General features: G+C 36.5%; 2 protein-coding genes across 2 annotated transcripts; one reads left to right on the top strand and one right to left on the bottom strand.

Annotated features, from left to right (window-relative positions):
- The first annotated feature begins 220 nt into the window (after nucleotides 1–220).
- Nucleotides 221–1,905, top strand: LOC113759260 (probable WRKY transcription factor 51). The gene is made up of 2 exons (XM_027301826.1): nucleotides 221–741; nucleotides 1,719–1,905. The coding sequence occupies exons 1-2, from the start codon at nucleotides 221–223 to the stop codon at nucleotides 1,903–1,905; spliced, it is 708 nt and encodes a 235-aa protein (XP_027157627.1).
- Nucleotides 1,906–3,526: 1,621 nt separating this feature from the next.
- Nucleotides 3,527–13,287, bottom strand: LOC113762510 (E4 SUMO-protein ligase PIAL2-like). Its single transcript, XM_027305986.1, has 16 exons — nucleotides 12,835–13,287; nucleotides 11,793–11,865; nucleotides 11,362–11,427; nucleotides 10,312–10,377; nucleotides 10,139–10,221; nucleotides 9,113–9,164; nucleotides 8,964–9,035; nucleotides 8,172–8,239; nucleotides 8,051–8,099; nucleotides 7,820–7,904; nucleotides 7,641–7,736; nucleotides 7,479–7,530; nucleotides 7,237–7,288; nucleotides 5,460–5,576; nucleotides 5,144–5,395; nucleotides 3,527–4,379 (listed from the first exon to the last, which is right to left on the bottom strand). Exons 1-16 carry the CDS (start codon nucleotides 13,035–13,037, stop codon nucleotides 3,759–3,761), a joined length of 2,007 nt encoding a protein of 668 aa, XP_027161787.1. The 5' UTR covers nucleotides 13,038–13,287; the 3' UTR covers nucleotides 3,527–3,758.
- Between the last annotated feature and the right edge of the window lie 179 nt (nucleotides 13,288–13,466).

The raw sequence follows: 13,466 nt of genomic DNA, 5'->3' as shown, positions 1-13,466 counted from the left end.
CATTGTTCTGATGCTTGTGTTCTTGAGTCCGTTTCACCTCTTCTCAACCTCCGCATGCCACTAGTATAACTTTTCTATGTTCTAACCTAAACTCCCAGCACTATAATACTACCTCAAAATCTCGTCATAAACATTCTTTTGATCCTCTTCTGATTTTCTCCCTTCCTATCAATCTACGTTCTAGAGAGCATCTAGATGGTCAGTGGACTAAGATTCTTGGATGAATCTGAGGAGCAGCCCTCTTCTGTTTATGGAAGGACGAGATCAAGAAACCCCACCATTACCATTACCAATACCATCTCCGCCCACCAATCCATCCTTCCTCTTTGCACAACCCCACCTCCCATCTCCTAATTCATCATTGATTTTTCCAAATATTTCTCATTCTCAACCCCTAGTGCTTCAAGATAATCTTCATGACTTGTTAGGCCTCTTATCTGCTCCACCTCCCACCCCTTCTGGCATTCCAAATATTGCCCATGATAATACTAATGATCAAATAATGATGCCATCGCTGGAAACTGCCCCTTTGACCATCTCTGATAATGCTGTTGCGCGATCGCCTGAGGAGGTGGCCATCAAGGATAAGATCAGAAGGGCGGCTAGCAGCAGTAGTAAAAACAGAAAGAACACGGTGCCTAAAGTGGTGTTCCAGACAAGGAGCCCGGATGACATACTCGATGATGGGTATCGCTGGAGAAAATATGGACAGAAATCTGTGAAGAACAGCAAGTACCCCAGGTACGTACTTGTATGTTTTACTTTCTGTCAAGAAAAGTTATGAGACTTTTACTTTTGTATCTTTGTGGACTTTGCATTTCGAAACAACTAGACGTTCAAGCACTTGTTAGTGTACAATCTCTTGGCCATGTGTTTGATAATCAATGATTTTTGCGCTTTCAGTAACTTGGACCCTTCTTGATCAGTTGATCATATCTGCTATGTTTAAAATAGTGGAATTACTTTTACTATATCGCTCTCAAAAAAATTAAGATGTGGTACAATTAACAAAGGCTATCCTTTTTTTAAATGAATTGGTTCTTATACCAAACTTTGAATATCTTTCAGCATCGGTATAATTGAAACTTTCTTAACAGTATCAAATGTGGTAGAAAAAGTTGGGGAAGAACATTTTAGAGTTACATTATTAAAATAAGTAAATCTTATGTACACTGACAGTCTATACATTATCATCGTTGGATTCATGACATGTGTGAAAAAGTTGAATTTCAAATTCAAAACTTGCATAGTTGTCATTCATCCAATGTTGACAGTGTATACACTGTCGGTGTAGAAAAGATTAATCCTATTAAAAGTACGTCAAAAGTTCCATTTATGCATTGTTAGAGTTTAAGGCAAGAAATTTTTTTCCCCACCTAAACTTTTATTTTTTTACTAGAAAAAAATGATCTTGGGAAGAATAACAACGCACCACGACTATCAATATTTGCCGTCCAAATCTGGAAACCATGCATGTTTCTATTGTCTTATCAGATTATGGGGGAAAGAAATTAAAGCATACAAGAAGTAAAACATTTTTGTGCCATAGATAGGAAATCAGCTAAGTATAGAACAACAAAATACAGCAAACTTGTTTTTTTGTAGTAGTATATTTTAATGAAGCTGATTTTGGTTGAGGAAGTTTTTGACATCCCTTATTATCGATTTGATTTGGTGATCTTTCTTTGCCAACTGATGAATAAAATGGACAAATGAAGGAGCTATTATCGGTGCTCGCATCACACATGCAACGTCAAGAAACAAGTCCAGAGGCTGTCAAAAGACACAAGCATCGTTGTGACAACCTACGAAGGAATTCACAACCATCCCTGTGAGAAGCTCATGGAAACTCTTTCTCCTCTTCTCGAGCAAATACAATTCCTCACCAGGCCGGTTTTAATGTAACCATACGAGAAAGCTCAAGCCAAGTGCTCAAGTGGATGCATCCGCCTGTTTGTATGTTACCTCTTGCTACTGCAATATGTATGTATAATTTCGGTGTCAACTTTTTTTACTAATTTACATCAATTTTATTCAAGAATATGTGACAACTATGTGCCATTTTGTTCCTTTTTTTTATTTTAATTTTTCTTGCGTATAAGTTGTGAGATGCTATATATTACTATATATTACTACATCGTAACATCCACACTATATGGATGATGTGCAAGGGAAGGTAACAATTATTGATGGGGTAAAATATAAAAAAGTCCCTTGAGGTTAAACGAACATATAAAAAAGCCTCTTGTAGTTTCAAAAACATACACTCTAATACTTTGTGGTTTGAACTAATTTTAAAAAGCGACGACAATCATCTGAATTAATGGCTTTGAAATACACACACTTCTTTTGAGAGTATTTGTACTGGAACCAAACAAATTTTTAGTTGATATACCTATTATACTCCTAGAGTTATAATACAGAAAAGACCCCTATGGTTAAGCAAACCTACAGAAAAGGCCCCTATGGTTTTAAATCATACAATACAATATCTCGTGATTTGAACTAATGTGAAAAATTGAAAAAAATTATTTAAATTAACAAGTTTGAGGTTGCTTGACATGGAAAATAATTTTTTAAATCAAATTTTCAGATGATATACTTATTAAACCCCTTAGAACTCATAAAATTTCCAAAAAAATCCAAAACTCCCAAATACAACTCTCCTTATTTATATACATAAAATAAATAAATAAAAATTTTCAAATAAAACTCACCTTATTTCTATACACAAAATAAATAAATAAAAACTTCCAAATACAACTTACCTTATTTCTATGCACAAAATAAATAAATAAAAGCAACATGGAACCATAGGTGGCTTTTTTGTAAATTGGGTTAACCACAGAGGGTTTTTCCTTAAATTTGCTTAAGAGGATCATTGTTAGAAAGTCTTTTATTACCAATATATATATATATATATATATATATATATATATATTAGGGTAATTGTGTCATTTCGTCCGCCTCCATTAGTTTTGATAATTTTCGTTGCTATTTCAAATTAGTTCAAATCATGAAGGGTCAAAATGTATGATTTCAAATAATAAGGAGTTTTTCTCTAGGTTAGTTTAACCACAGAAAACTATTTTTGTATTTCACCCTTATTAACACGTGTATCTGTATTAACTAGTGCTGGACGTCCGTTTTGAAAAACCCTTTCTTCTCGTTCTCATCCTTTGATGACGTCAGCAGGTTTCATGAGAAAATGAAATCCGCATCGTTTTTTCCTCAATGCATGACATGAGAAACATATTTCTTCTATGGAAAATAGGTGAAACCATTTTATTTTGAGAAAGTAAAGCTGTACAGTCCACCGTCTGACTACAGAATAGGCCTTTGTTAACCAAAAAAAAGGGAAAGAGGAAGCTCTAAACTAAGAGCTACTCACATTAGGACAAAACTAAAGTCTAAAATGCACGATACAGACATGCAAAGCAGCAGAGTAGCAAGGCCAAACTTAATTAAAACGGTAAAGATGTAGGAGACGAGAGGAAAAACAAAAGACAGGAAATTGAAATTAAACTTGCAACAAAAACTGTAATGGGCTCTTTGTATTCAGTTCTAAATGAACGATGATGGCTAAATATGTATTTATTTGTAAGCAATTAAATAGAAAAAACAAAAACTGTAGAGTCTAATCTGTTCATTCTGCCAAGATCTACACGTAACCATACAAGCCTATCTCACAGCACACTCCCACGAATGGCTGCTTCAGCTCCTTAACAATGGATTAGTCGAATCTACAAACTACGCTTTTATGACTTCTTCGTTTGAGAAGCGCTTGCACTTCTATCAGCAACAGCATTGGTTATTGGCCCACGAATAGATACTGCACTGAAAGGGGGTCGCGAAGCTTGTGCCCGCAGTGTTGGTTGAATGCCAAACTGTTGTAGTGCAGCAGAATAAGCCTCACCTCTAAGGCCACCCCTCATCCTATTTGTAGGCCTCCAATGTGCTGATTCACCATCAGCTGCATCTAACGACTGCAGTTCATCATTTCTAATTCTTCTTGCCTCAACGACCACTGTTGAATCAACCATCATAGAATTCATCCTCGAGCTTGCTCTTGGTGTTGTGAATAGAAAAGGAGCGTCTTTTGGTAAGCGGGCAGCTTGATGAACAGCACTGCTGGTTTGGATTGTCGCAATTCTTTCCCCTGGTTCCATTGGAGCGGGAACTGAACTGCAGACCACACTCTCAGTGTTGCTCAAGGCTTCACCTGTGTTCAAGTTTGAAAGACTCCAGTGCTGTTGAATTTGCTGCTTGAAGGACAGCCTGGTTGAGGAAATGTTAGCACCTGAGCTTTGTGCATGAGGAGGACCATCTTTTTGAAGAAGCTGGACAGAATTGTGATGAGAGCCATTGTTTGCTGGACCCTGTGATAAAGTAAAACTTCATAATATTGCAGTACTGAAGATATACAATGAGGAGGAACAAACAATTCACGCTGCATATATCCAATAATAATCTACCACTTAGCAAATAATGGTACACATAACACCACGTAACAACAAAGCAAACTTCCTGAGGTAACAAGTAGATAGAACATTCGGGACACTGTTGCAGGAAACCTTCACCAACTAGAAGTGTCAATCTAGTGGAGGCCTGGTCTCAAGCCAGTATGCCTACAGTTATGATCACCGAATTATCAAACCTAGCCATGAAAATATCAGTCTCTGCCCATCTATTTCTCTAGGTGGAGAAATAAATTAATCACCATCATACATTCTAAAGAATCATGTTGGGGCATTCCAAATGGATTCCCTGGAATTAGCCATTCACAAAGCACCCAACGTACCAGCTTCTTTATCAAGTCGTTTTGCGCTTGTGGACGGTGAAAAGAGGTGCTGCTACATGTAGAAGGCTAGGCATCATTCTTAACCCTTTCATTCTAATGATCTTATCCATAAAAATCACAGATACCCATTTTATAGATCTTGTAGTTAATATCAAGAGTTAAACATAAAATACTATGGTCATACTAGACATTGTTTTTCAGTTCTCTCATTGACTAAATAATACCCATGCTCGAATGAAGTTAAAAGAGGAGCAGACTCCAATGTGGTTGGGGTAATAAAAGCTGGTAAAGAAACACGAACCAGAATGTTCAACTTGAAAAGACAGAGGAAGCTATACATACCTTGATGTTAAATGCTGAGCACAGCACATTTAATGGGGGCTTCTGTGTGGGCACAGAAGTTCCAGCAGCAGAAACAATTTCATTGTAATTCTGCAAAGATGTGCTTCTGTCTGTTGTAGACCTACTCTCATCATTCTGGTGCCCAACTTGACTGTCTCCAGACATTTGAGAGGGATGGTCCTTGTCTTCTTTCCATGCTCCATTTGCTGACATAATAACATTAACAACCTTTTCTTCTGCCTCACTCAAGACCTACAAAGAAGCAAATGATCATCCATCCAAAAAAGTAGGCTAATGAATGTGAAATCTGACTGACCTTTACAAAATTCGGGTCGATGCATATGTCCACATAGCAAACTGGCTGCTTGCAATGAGGACATTCCCAAGAAGGTCTCTTTGAGTTGATCTCCAGGAAGTTGTCATAATCAAAGCACTATTCATGCAAAGAAGTTTCAAAGAAAATATCAGAAAAGACTTGACTATTAGCCATAATATTTGTTACCAGTCCTTTGGACATCGAAAAGTCACTGGTGCCAATTACTATGCAGTCATAAACCACAGAATATGAAGGTAATAGGTGGATGCTCTGTACTGAAGGTCAACAGGTTCATAGAAGCTGCAGCTATGTGTACTGCAGAATTTGGAATTCACAGGATAAAAAATGATAAAAGAGAACGAACTACTGTTATTATTTACTACGTTACGGCTGGATCAGTTAGCTCCGAGATGATTGATGCCTTCCATGTTTTATTTATCTCAGCCTCTAAATTTGTACAAATAAAAAATAAGAGAGACAGAAGAACATTAAGCTTTACAATATTTTGGGTAACAAAAAAGTTAGTCCCTAAAAGTATTCAATTACAGCCAAGTTAGTTTATAATATTTTAGTTTAAACAAATGACAGAAAAGTCTTTTAGTGTTGAGGTGTCTTTTAGCAATCCTAGAAGCATGGATATACCAGTTTGTTTTCAATATAATTCAGTACACAAGCTTTGAAGAAACTTGGAATAATCTTCTTTGTAGTTCATAATCAATAGTGAGCCTCCATTGTATCTCTCCTCCACGTCCGATTTCCAGAAAGCCACAGAGAGGTTTCTATGGTTCGTAGATTTTTTCTTAGTTCCATTTTGTAGCTATAATCTTCTCTTTATGGTTTCCATTAGATGACACTCTGTTCAACAAAAGTTTAGAGCTCTTCTATATAACCAGGCTCAGGTTCATTTTGCAGTTCTCTTTGCTAAATTTTTACCTTAATCTTCTCTTTCGTGGTTTCTATTAGTCAAACTTTGCTGAATCAGTACTTGTGGCTGTTTTCAATCAATAAGACTCCAGATAAGTTTGACGGTGTCAGTAATCCTCAGAAATGAGTCTACTTTTGGAGAAGTCTGACACAATCATTATATATGAAACTATCTGCTGTAGCTGACTAGAAATTAATTAAAGACAAAACCAATGAGGAGCTTTTTTGAAGACAACTTGATGTCCGTGAAAGAAAACTTAATTAATACCTCTAGATGGTAAGCTCAGGAGATTAAAACATACTAAATGAATAGGCACGGAGCTCAAATTGTGGATTTAACAGAAGAAGTCAGTATTGAATCGGAAACTGGAGAATTAGGATTATGTGGCCCATCAGCGGACAAGGTGTCTGCTCCTACACAAGCTCCATGCTTGTCTGCACCAATTGACACAATGTACAGGCATCTGAACGTAATACTGCAACATAATTACGCTATCTGGATGTCAGACTTGAAGAATAGATTCTTATTTGAAATGTTCATGATATGCAGTTACTAAGACAAGGACTGGCTAAGGTAATCAGTTTATCTATTAACTCTCAGGCCATCAGTCTAGAGCTCACATGCTTGGGCAAAGGCATCAATGGGAAACCATATACGAATTATTAAAATTCATATATAAATTGTTTATGGGTATACATTAAGCATACTTCCATTACTGTACGAGTCAGAGCTATAAGATGCCTGGATCATCTTTCCCAAAACATCTCCCATGTGTCCACACATGTCAGTGCTAAGCGCATACTCGGAGATAGTACAGTACTTTCACATCTAATAGTAATATCGCCAGCTTACCTGAAAGTGCTTGCAGAGTTTCCCTTTCGCAGGCATTTTTATACGAGATTTGCTGATTAAAAAAGAAAATTGGAAGGAAAATGAGCTACATGGTATTCATGAAAAAGGTCAAAAATTTAATTCCAAAGATGAAACATCAGTCATAAAAACTTCACCCCTATCAGGAATAAACTCTCGTTTGTATATATTGTACAGAATAATGTTACTTTTTGATCTTTAAGCTAGCATATGAGAAAACAGACCTTATGGGGCAGTTGAGTGAAATTCTCGATGACATCTGCATGGTCTGAGTTTCTGATAACATTAAGAAAGCAACTTAATGTCTCAGTTCATAATTAACAGAACAAAGATACATCAGATTGATTCTGATAAGCCCCAAGAATCCTACTGCTTCAACTGGTTACCTGAGTTAGTTAAAGCAATTGGCTTTACATCTTGCAGCTCCAGCAGATTAAAAGATTGTGTAGTAGTCATCACAGCAATGACAACAAGATAATTACCTGCAGAATATTTCTTCAAAAATGGGAACAAGAATGGAAGACTTCCTACCAACTTAAGAAAGAATACAAGTTTTTGTGCGTACCCTTAAATTGACCAATGGCTTGCAGACAATTAACTCCAAATTTAAGCTTTCCGGTCACGTTTGTAGGAAGTTGAGGCCCTTTGTCCTGGCATAGAGACAAAGAGGGAAAAAGGAAAAGAATGCACCACAAACTCAATAAAAAAATGTGCAATGTCATTCAGATCATCATAAGTGTACATTACATGTAAGAAAAACTCTTCAACATAAAGGCTTGGTTAGAAATAACCAGACCATTGATACAATAGTCCTTCCTTCTACTCCTTGTCCATTTAAAAGGAAGCTATCACAAAACACAAACGACAGTGAGAGAAGAAACATGTCTTAAAAAGAATAACAACAATGCAGGTCATACTTCGCTTCTGCTGGAGTGATGATACAGGCAGATGTCGCCAAGTTGTCTACGTGAACTACAAGTAGGTGCTGCATAGAATTTGAATGAGTCATTGGATAGAAATGAATACGAGCTCCAATTGTTGCTTTCTTTGCAAAGAACAGAGAAAAGATTAAAGATGACAGCATGAAATGTGATCAAAAGGAAATAATGGCTATTATTAGACAAGTTCAGTGCCTATACATGTTGGGTATTTGTACATAACAATACTCAAAGAGGAAGAAGAAAGTCTTAAAATGTCCATCGACAGGGAGATCCAACGAGAACCCACTGGAGTAATTAGATGTTGCAATAAACAATTTTGGACTCTCAGAAATATTCTATATGTAAACCTTCTAAATCTGTACAACAGAAACATACGAAATATATTTGGACAGCATATGTCATGCATAAGCAACAGTGTAGCTTTATTTGAATATCAAATATAACCCAGAGGTAAAAGTCTTCATTTCTCATCTTAAGACAGGGCTTCATTCACACCCACTTGCCGCTTCCCACTTCTTCCTTGTTCCTTCACTCATAAAAGAATATTGTTTTTCTGGCTATAACATTACTCTTGTTCCTTTTAAAAGGTTAGAATCATTTATTTTGAACCTTTTCACTTTAAAAAGGAAATACAACATGAAACAAGATGAAGTCGCAATTAAGAAAAGACTCCAAACTAACCAACATCAAGGTTTTAGAGGATATGACAACTTTTAATTATTCACTTTACTTAATAACATAATGTAAACTAATGCAACGTGAACTTACTACTTTTTCCTGCTTTGGAGATATTGTACCCCTTCTGATTGGGAAGTTGGCCACACAAAATCTATACCCAGACTGCAAAGGTACAAACTATTAAGTCTTGCTGCTACATGCCACAGAATCATCTTCTATGATTAAATTTATGAACCTACCTGCAGTTGTACAGAAAAAAGCAATCTCTCTACCTTCATGTTTGGGTAGAATCTGCAGATAAGAGATACCCATTACGAATTTCAATATTTGCATTATGCCTAAATAACTGTGAAAGTTATATATTGTGATATATCACGAGGCAGTGAGTAAGCAAATGTGAGAGGGAATAGATATGGATAATATATGCACGTGCACACGAGTATAATAAGTAGTGAAGGATAAATCTCTATTTCCGGTTGTGTTATGCCTGTTACCATTTAAGGTTAATGCAGATGTTAAGTAATGGTTAAAATCAGAATGTAAAGATTGAGATTCATTCATCTATTGATCAAGGCAAAAAATACCTCTAAAGAGACTTTCCAACAGGAAAAGGCAAAATTAAATTCTCTAATTTTTTTAACTTAAATGCACTAAGGGAAGCTTTCCTTCAAAATTTTATGGACCACAAGTAAAAACTGAGGGCAATGACATCGATCTTCCTTTATGGCAAAACTATACACAAATTATGTCTCCATGGCATCCGAAAGTGGCCTTTTATCATCCATAATTTATCGACAGTGGGGGCAATGACAGAGATATGCATTAATATTTGGGCCAAGGACCAGAGTCTTTAATATTCAAAAATTCCAACCGAAAGAGAAACAGACTAAGCAGATAACATCGAAAGGCATAACAATATCGCTTTATTGTTGAACTTATTCTGGAGTAGAAAATAGAAATGGTAACTAAACAACATCCAACTGTGTGTTTAGTGTATCAACTTAGGAAGGTGCCAATATGAGCAACTCCATTTACAAAACAGCATTCAATCCAATGTCAATTATTTAAGTATTCTTCTGCATGTCCTATGAATACTTAGTTAATATGATGCAGAGATCAACTGTTGAAAACTCATCTTAGGTAACTTTTCTCATGCATATGGAATGTGTTGGAAACACAATATAGTTAGAACTGCCTGAGAGGACATTTCACTCAAATTACAAAATTCCTTTGTTGTGGCACAAAGCAAAGGATGATGACTTGACCTTGACATTACTGCTGACACCCAGTAAGAGGCATGAGCTGGTTCAATGAGAATATACTCAGGATCTGAGAAGGATTTCATGGTCTGATTATTCACCAAAACAAGATTCAGATGCATGTCATATCACTGTAGTTCATTGCGTCCAATGAATAAAACACATAATTTCCAACTGACCTCCTTGGCAAGTTTTAGGAGATCATCAGTTTCTTGATCAGAAAACCACTCAAGCTTACAAGCGCACTGAAAAAAGATCATCATAGTTGACCATATCAGAAGTAATTTAATCTCCTTCTTTTAGGATGAGGATATATCTGAGAGCTTTAGCTTGGCATTTCATCCAAAACCAAAGTATACCAAAAAGAAGGAGGAACAGTACAAAGGATAAGGTATCATTAAAATTCTCAGATGCATAAAGCTTTATCCAATTTACAAGACCCCTGGCACAAAGTGAACGTTCTATATAACTATGGATGTGGATCCAAATGCTCTATGTCTGGCAAGTTATACCATCTAAGAAGCAATTGATAGTTGTATGTCACACATACACAGTGTGTATCCCCACACGTATAGATAAAAATAGTGTGATAAAAATCACTTGAAATATTTTAAGCAAATCATGGGTTAGTGCTCATTTTTCATCCACTTGGCTATGATTATTATGTCCCATAATGTATTGAAGATCATTTTAGTCTACTTTTCTATTTTAAAATGCAGAAGCAGGAAAGGGTTCCTCATATGTAATGTATGAATGGAAAACCATAATTACAACATGAGCATTGTGTAACCATACATAACAAAGATCATTTTAATCTACTTTTCCATTCTCCACATGAAATAATAGAGGAGATGAATTTATCACGCTACATATTATAGCAGCAAGTTTGTGAAGTCCAATGCATGAATTACTTCTGTGAAGATTAAATGTAGAAACTACGGGGAGGATAAGAAATTAAATGGTCAAGTCAAAAGGGAATAAACTCCACACAAGTGAAGTAGTTAACCATCATCCAAGTACCTCAAAAAAGAAAATGTATATGGAAAAAGAATTGGCTCGGATCTAAACTATGGCAACCTAAGTTTATACACAAAGAAGTATAGTAATAATCTTATCCAACAGTACAAAGCAAACCAAACATGAGCTGACAAAATCAGGTTTCTGAATGCAGAAAGGTTCAGACATTCGCTTAATTGCTTTCCAGTGAACAGAATAATTGCCTCTTATACCTGAATAGACATTGTGAGCATCATTAAACCCACTTGGACAGCCAAATTATTAGGAGATCCATACACCTGGATGATCACCAAGAATATGTTAAATTACCATGTTATTTAAGTGATTCCATACTAAAGAGGACAGATAAACAGAGAAAGCATGTGTTGAAAATGTAAAGAAGGATGAACAAGAAAAATGGCTGTGATTTTCCTTTCATGACTTATAGTTATCTATGAAACATTGTTTTTCAACTTATGAAAGATTTGCTTTACCAGAAAGGTCTGTCAGTCTGTAATTGGCAATGCTGATCAGTTTAAATCACCAAAGAGTTAAATGTAACCCCAGATGAGAACAATATGATTTATAAATTAGAAAGTTAGTCACCATTCCAAGCAAATGGCTTACCTGATTTACCAAGATCCACTACTTAAGCATGACTTACCTGTTTCAACAGTGGGGGTAAATCGCAACATCTCCTGGGGACCTCATTGTTTGCAACTGCATGGTCAATACCTCTGCATTTAGCAATAGAAGGGATCAGTCAGCAACGACAGTGTGAAACTAACTAGTAACAGCACATACTGTGGATTGGCTATGTTAGATTTTCAAACATTTCAAGGCAAAACACATCTCAAACAACCAATCATTTAGATTATTTGGCCTTGATTAAGTAAAGATCAGCCACATATCGACTAAATATGTCATGAACACAAACCTACGTGGCAAATATATGCTTTTGAGCAGGTTTTGCATTTGTGAAATAGATAAACTGGATGCATTAACTTTTCAAACAAAGATAAGTGCAGGTTTCAAACAAGTAGTCATTGTAACAGTTTTGCAGTTAAGTAAGATAAATCAATCATGCAGAGATTAAACAGAAACATAGATTATTAAGTACATGCTTGTGAGTTGATGTTCTACATTTGAAATATATCCCTGATAATTTGATATGCCAAGTACCAGATCAGTTTACAAGAGAAATCCCCAAGTGTTAGTTGCTTTCCACTATCTTTGAAAATTTCTTTCCGTGTAATCAGCTGCTCACTCTCTCCCTCTCTCACACCACAACCATCCTCCGCAGCTTCATACCCACAAGCACCCTCCATTCCAAAACCAAGAGAAGAAAAACAAAACAAAAAATGAAGAAGAAGAAAACCTGTTAAAACCTCCTAGCCAGCTTCATAGTGATTGAATAATCCTCTCATAAAGCTATATCGAATTCAAAATGAGAGCACTTTAGTTGTCTAATAACAGGATAAGCACGTGAAGATATCAAAGCCACCATCAATTTGTTAATAGATATCAAGAACTAAAACATTCACGTATCTGAGATACCTCATGACAATAAAATCCCACATTCAATTCCATGAAATAAAAAGCAAAATTGAAAAAAAAAAGAAAAAAAGAGTAATCAACTGTGTTCATGATCACGAAGCAAGAGTAGTAGTTACAAAGCAAGGAAAGGAGAGAAGCGAGAGACAGACTTGGCCAAGGAGAAGCAGAGGTCGGCTAGTAGAGGAGGATTGTTGAGGAGAACCCCAGCATCCAAATGCATGGACATCAAGTCCACAACCTTAGCTACCAGGATCGACGCTGCCCCATCCCTGGCATCCGGCAAGGCTTTCACCACCCTGCTGCTGCAGGTGGTGGTGGTGGAAGGTTCCCCTGTGCAAGGCTGCTGTTGCATCACTCCCCACTATATCTCTGTCGCTCTGGATTATTAAGGCTGCAATTTTTTTTCCTTTTTTGGTTTAATTTTCTTAAACCTGGTTTATTTGCGGCTGATGTATAACTGGTGTGGTGAGTGGTGGCAGAGCTGTTATGATTTGAATGAGGCGTTGGGTTTATGTGAATTCTGGGACGGAGTCTGACAATTAAGGTAAGCAGTCCTTACCGTCCTTTTGGTCTTCTAGAGACCATCGCCAGCAGAAAGCCAACGGTCAAGTTCCTTCCCATGCGTTATCTCTCTTTCGTCTTATCCTCCGACAGACAACAAATGTGAAGACGCTAATAGTGTTTGGATAAGAGATTGTTACATGAAATGTTTGGAATAATTACCGTGAACGTACATTATACACAAGTATTGATGACTAACGTACATTATTTTCCTGTTTTT

This window comes from Coffea eugenioides, chromosome 2 (genome assembly GCF_003713205.1).
Source record: "Coffea eugenioides isolate CCC68of chromosome 2, Ceug_1.0, whole genome shotgun sequence".
Lineage (NCBI taxonomy): Eukaryota > Viridiplantae > Streptophyta > Magnoliopsida > Gentianales > Rubiaceae > Coffea > Coffea eugenioides.
Note: the sequence above shows the minus strand (reverse complement) of the source record. Positions and strands in the feature narration are given on the sequence as shown.

What these genes read in the sequence shown, in the direction of transcription:
- LOC113762510 (XM_027305986.1), bottom strand. Translation starts at nt 13,037, where the DNA reads ATGCAACAGCAGCCTTGCACAGGGGAACCTTCCACCACCACCACCTGC. An exon ending in GAAGGACTATTGTATCAATG is followed by an intron (nt 7,905 to 8,050) that starts GTCTGGTTATTT and finishes TCTCTATGCCAG; the next exon opens with GACAAAGGGCCTCAACTTCC. An exon ending in AATTGCTTTAACTAACTCAG is followed by an intron (nt 7,531 to 7,640) that starts GTAACCAGTTGA and finishes TAATGTTATCAG; the next exon opens with AAACTCAGACCATGCAGATG.
- LOC113759260 (XM_027301826.1), top strand. Translation starts at nt 221, where the DNA reads ATGAATCTGAGGAGCAGCCCTCTTCTGTTTATGGAAGGACGAGATCAA. An exon ending in AAGAACAGCAAGTACCCCAG is followed by an intron (nt 742 to 1,718) that starts GTACGTACTTGT and finishes GGACAAATGAAG; the next exon opens with GAGCTATTATCGGTGCTCGC.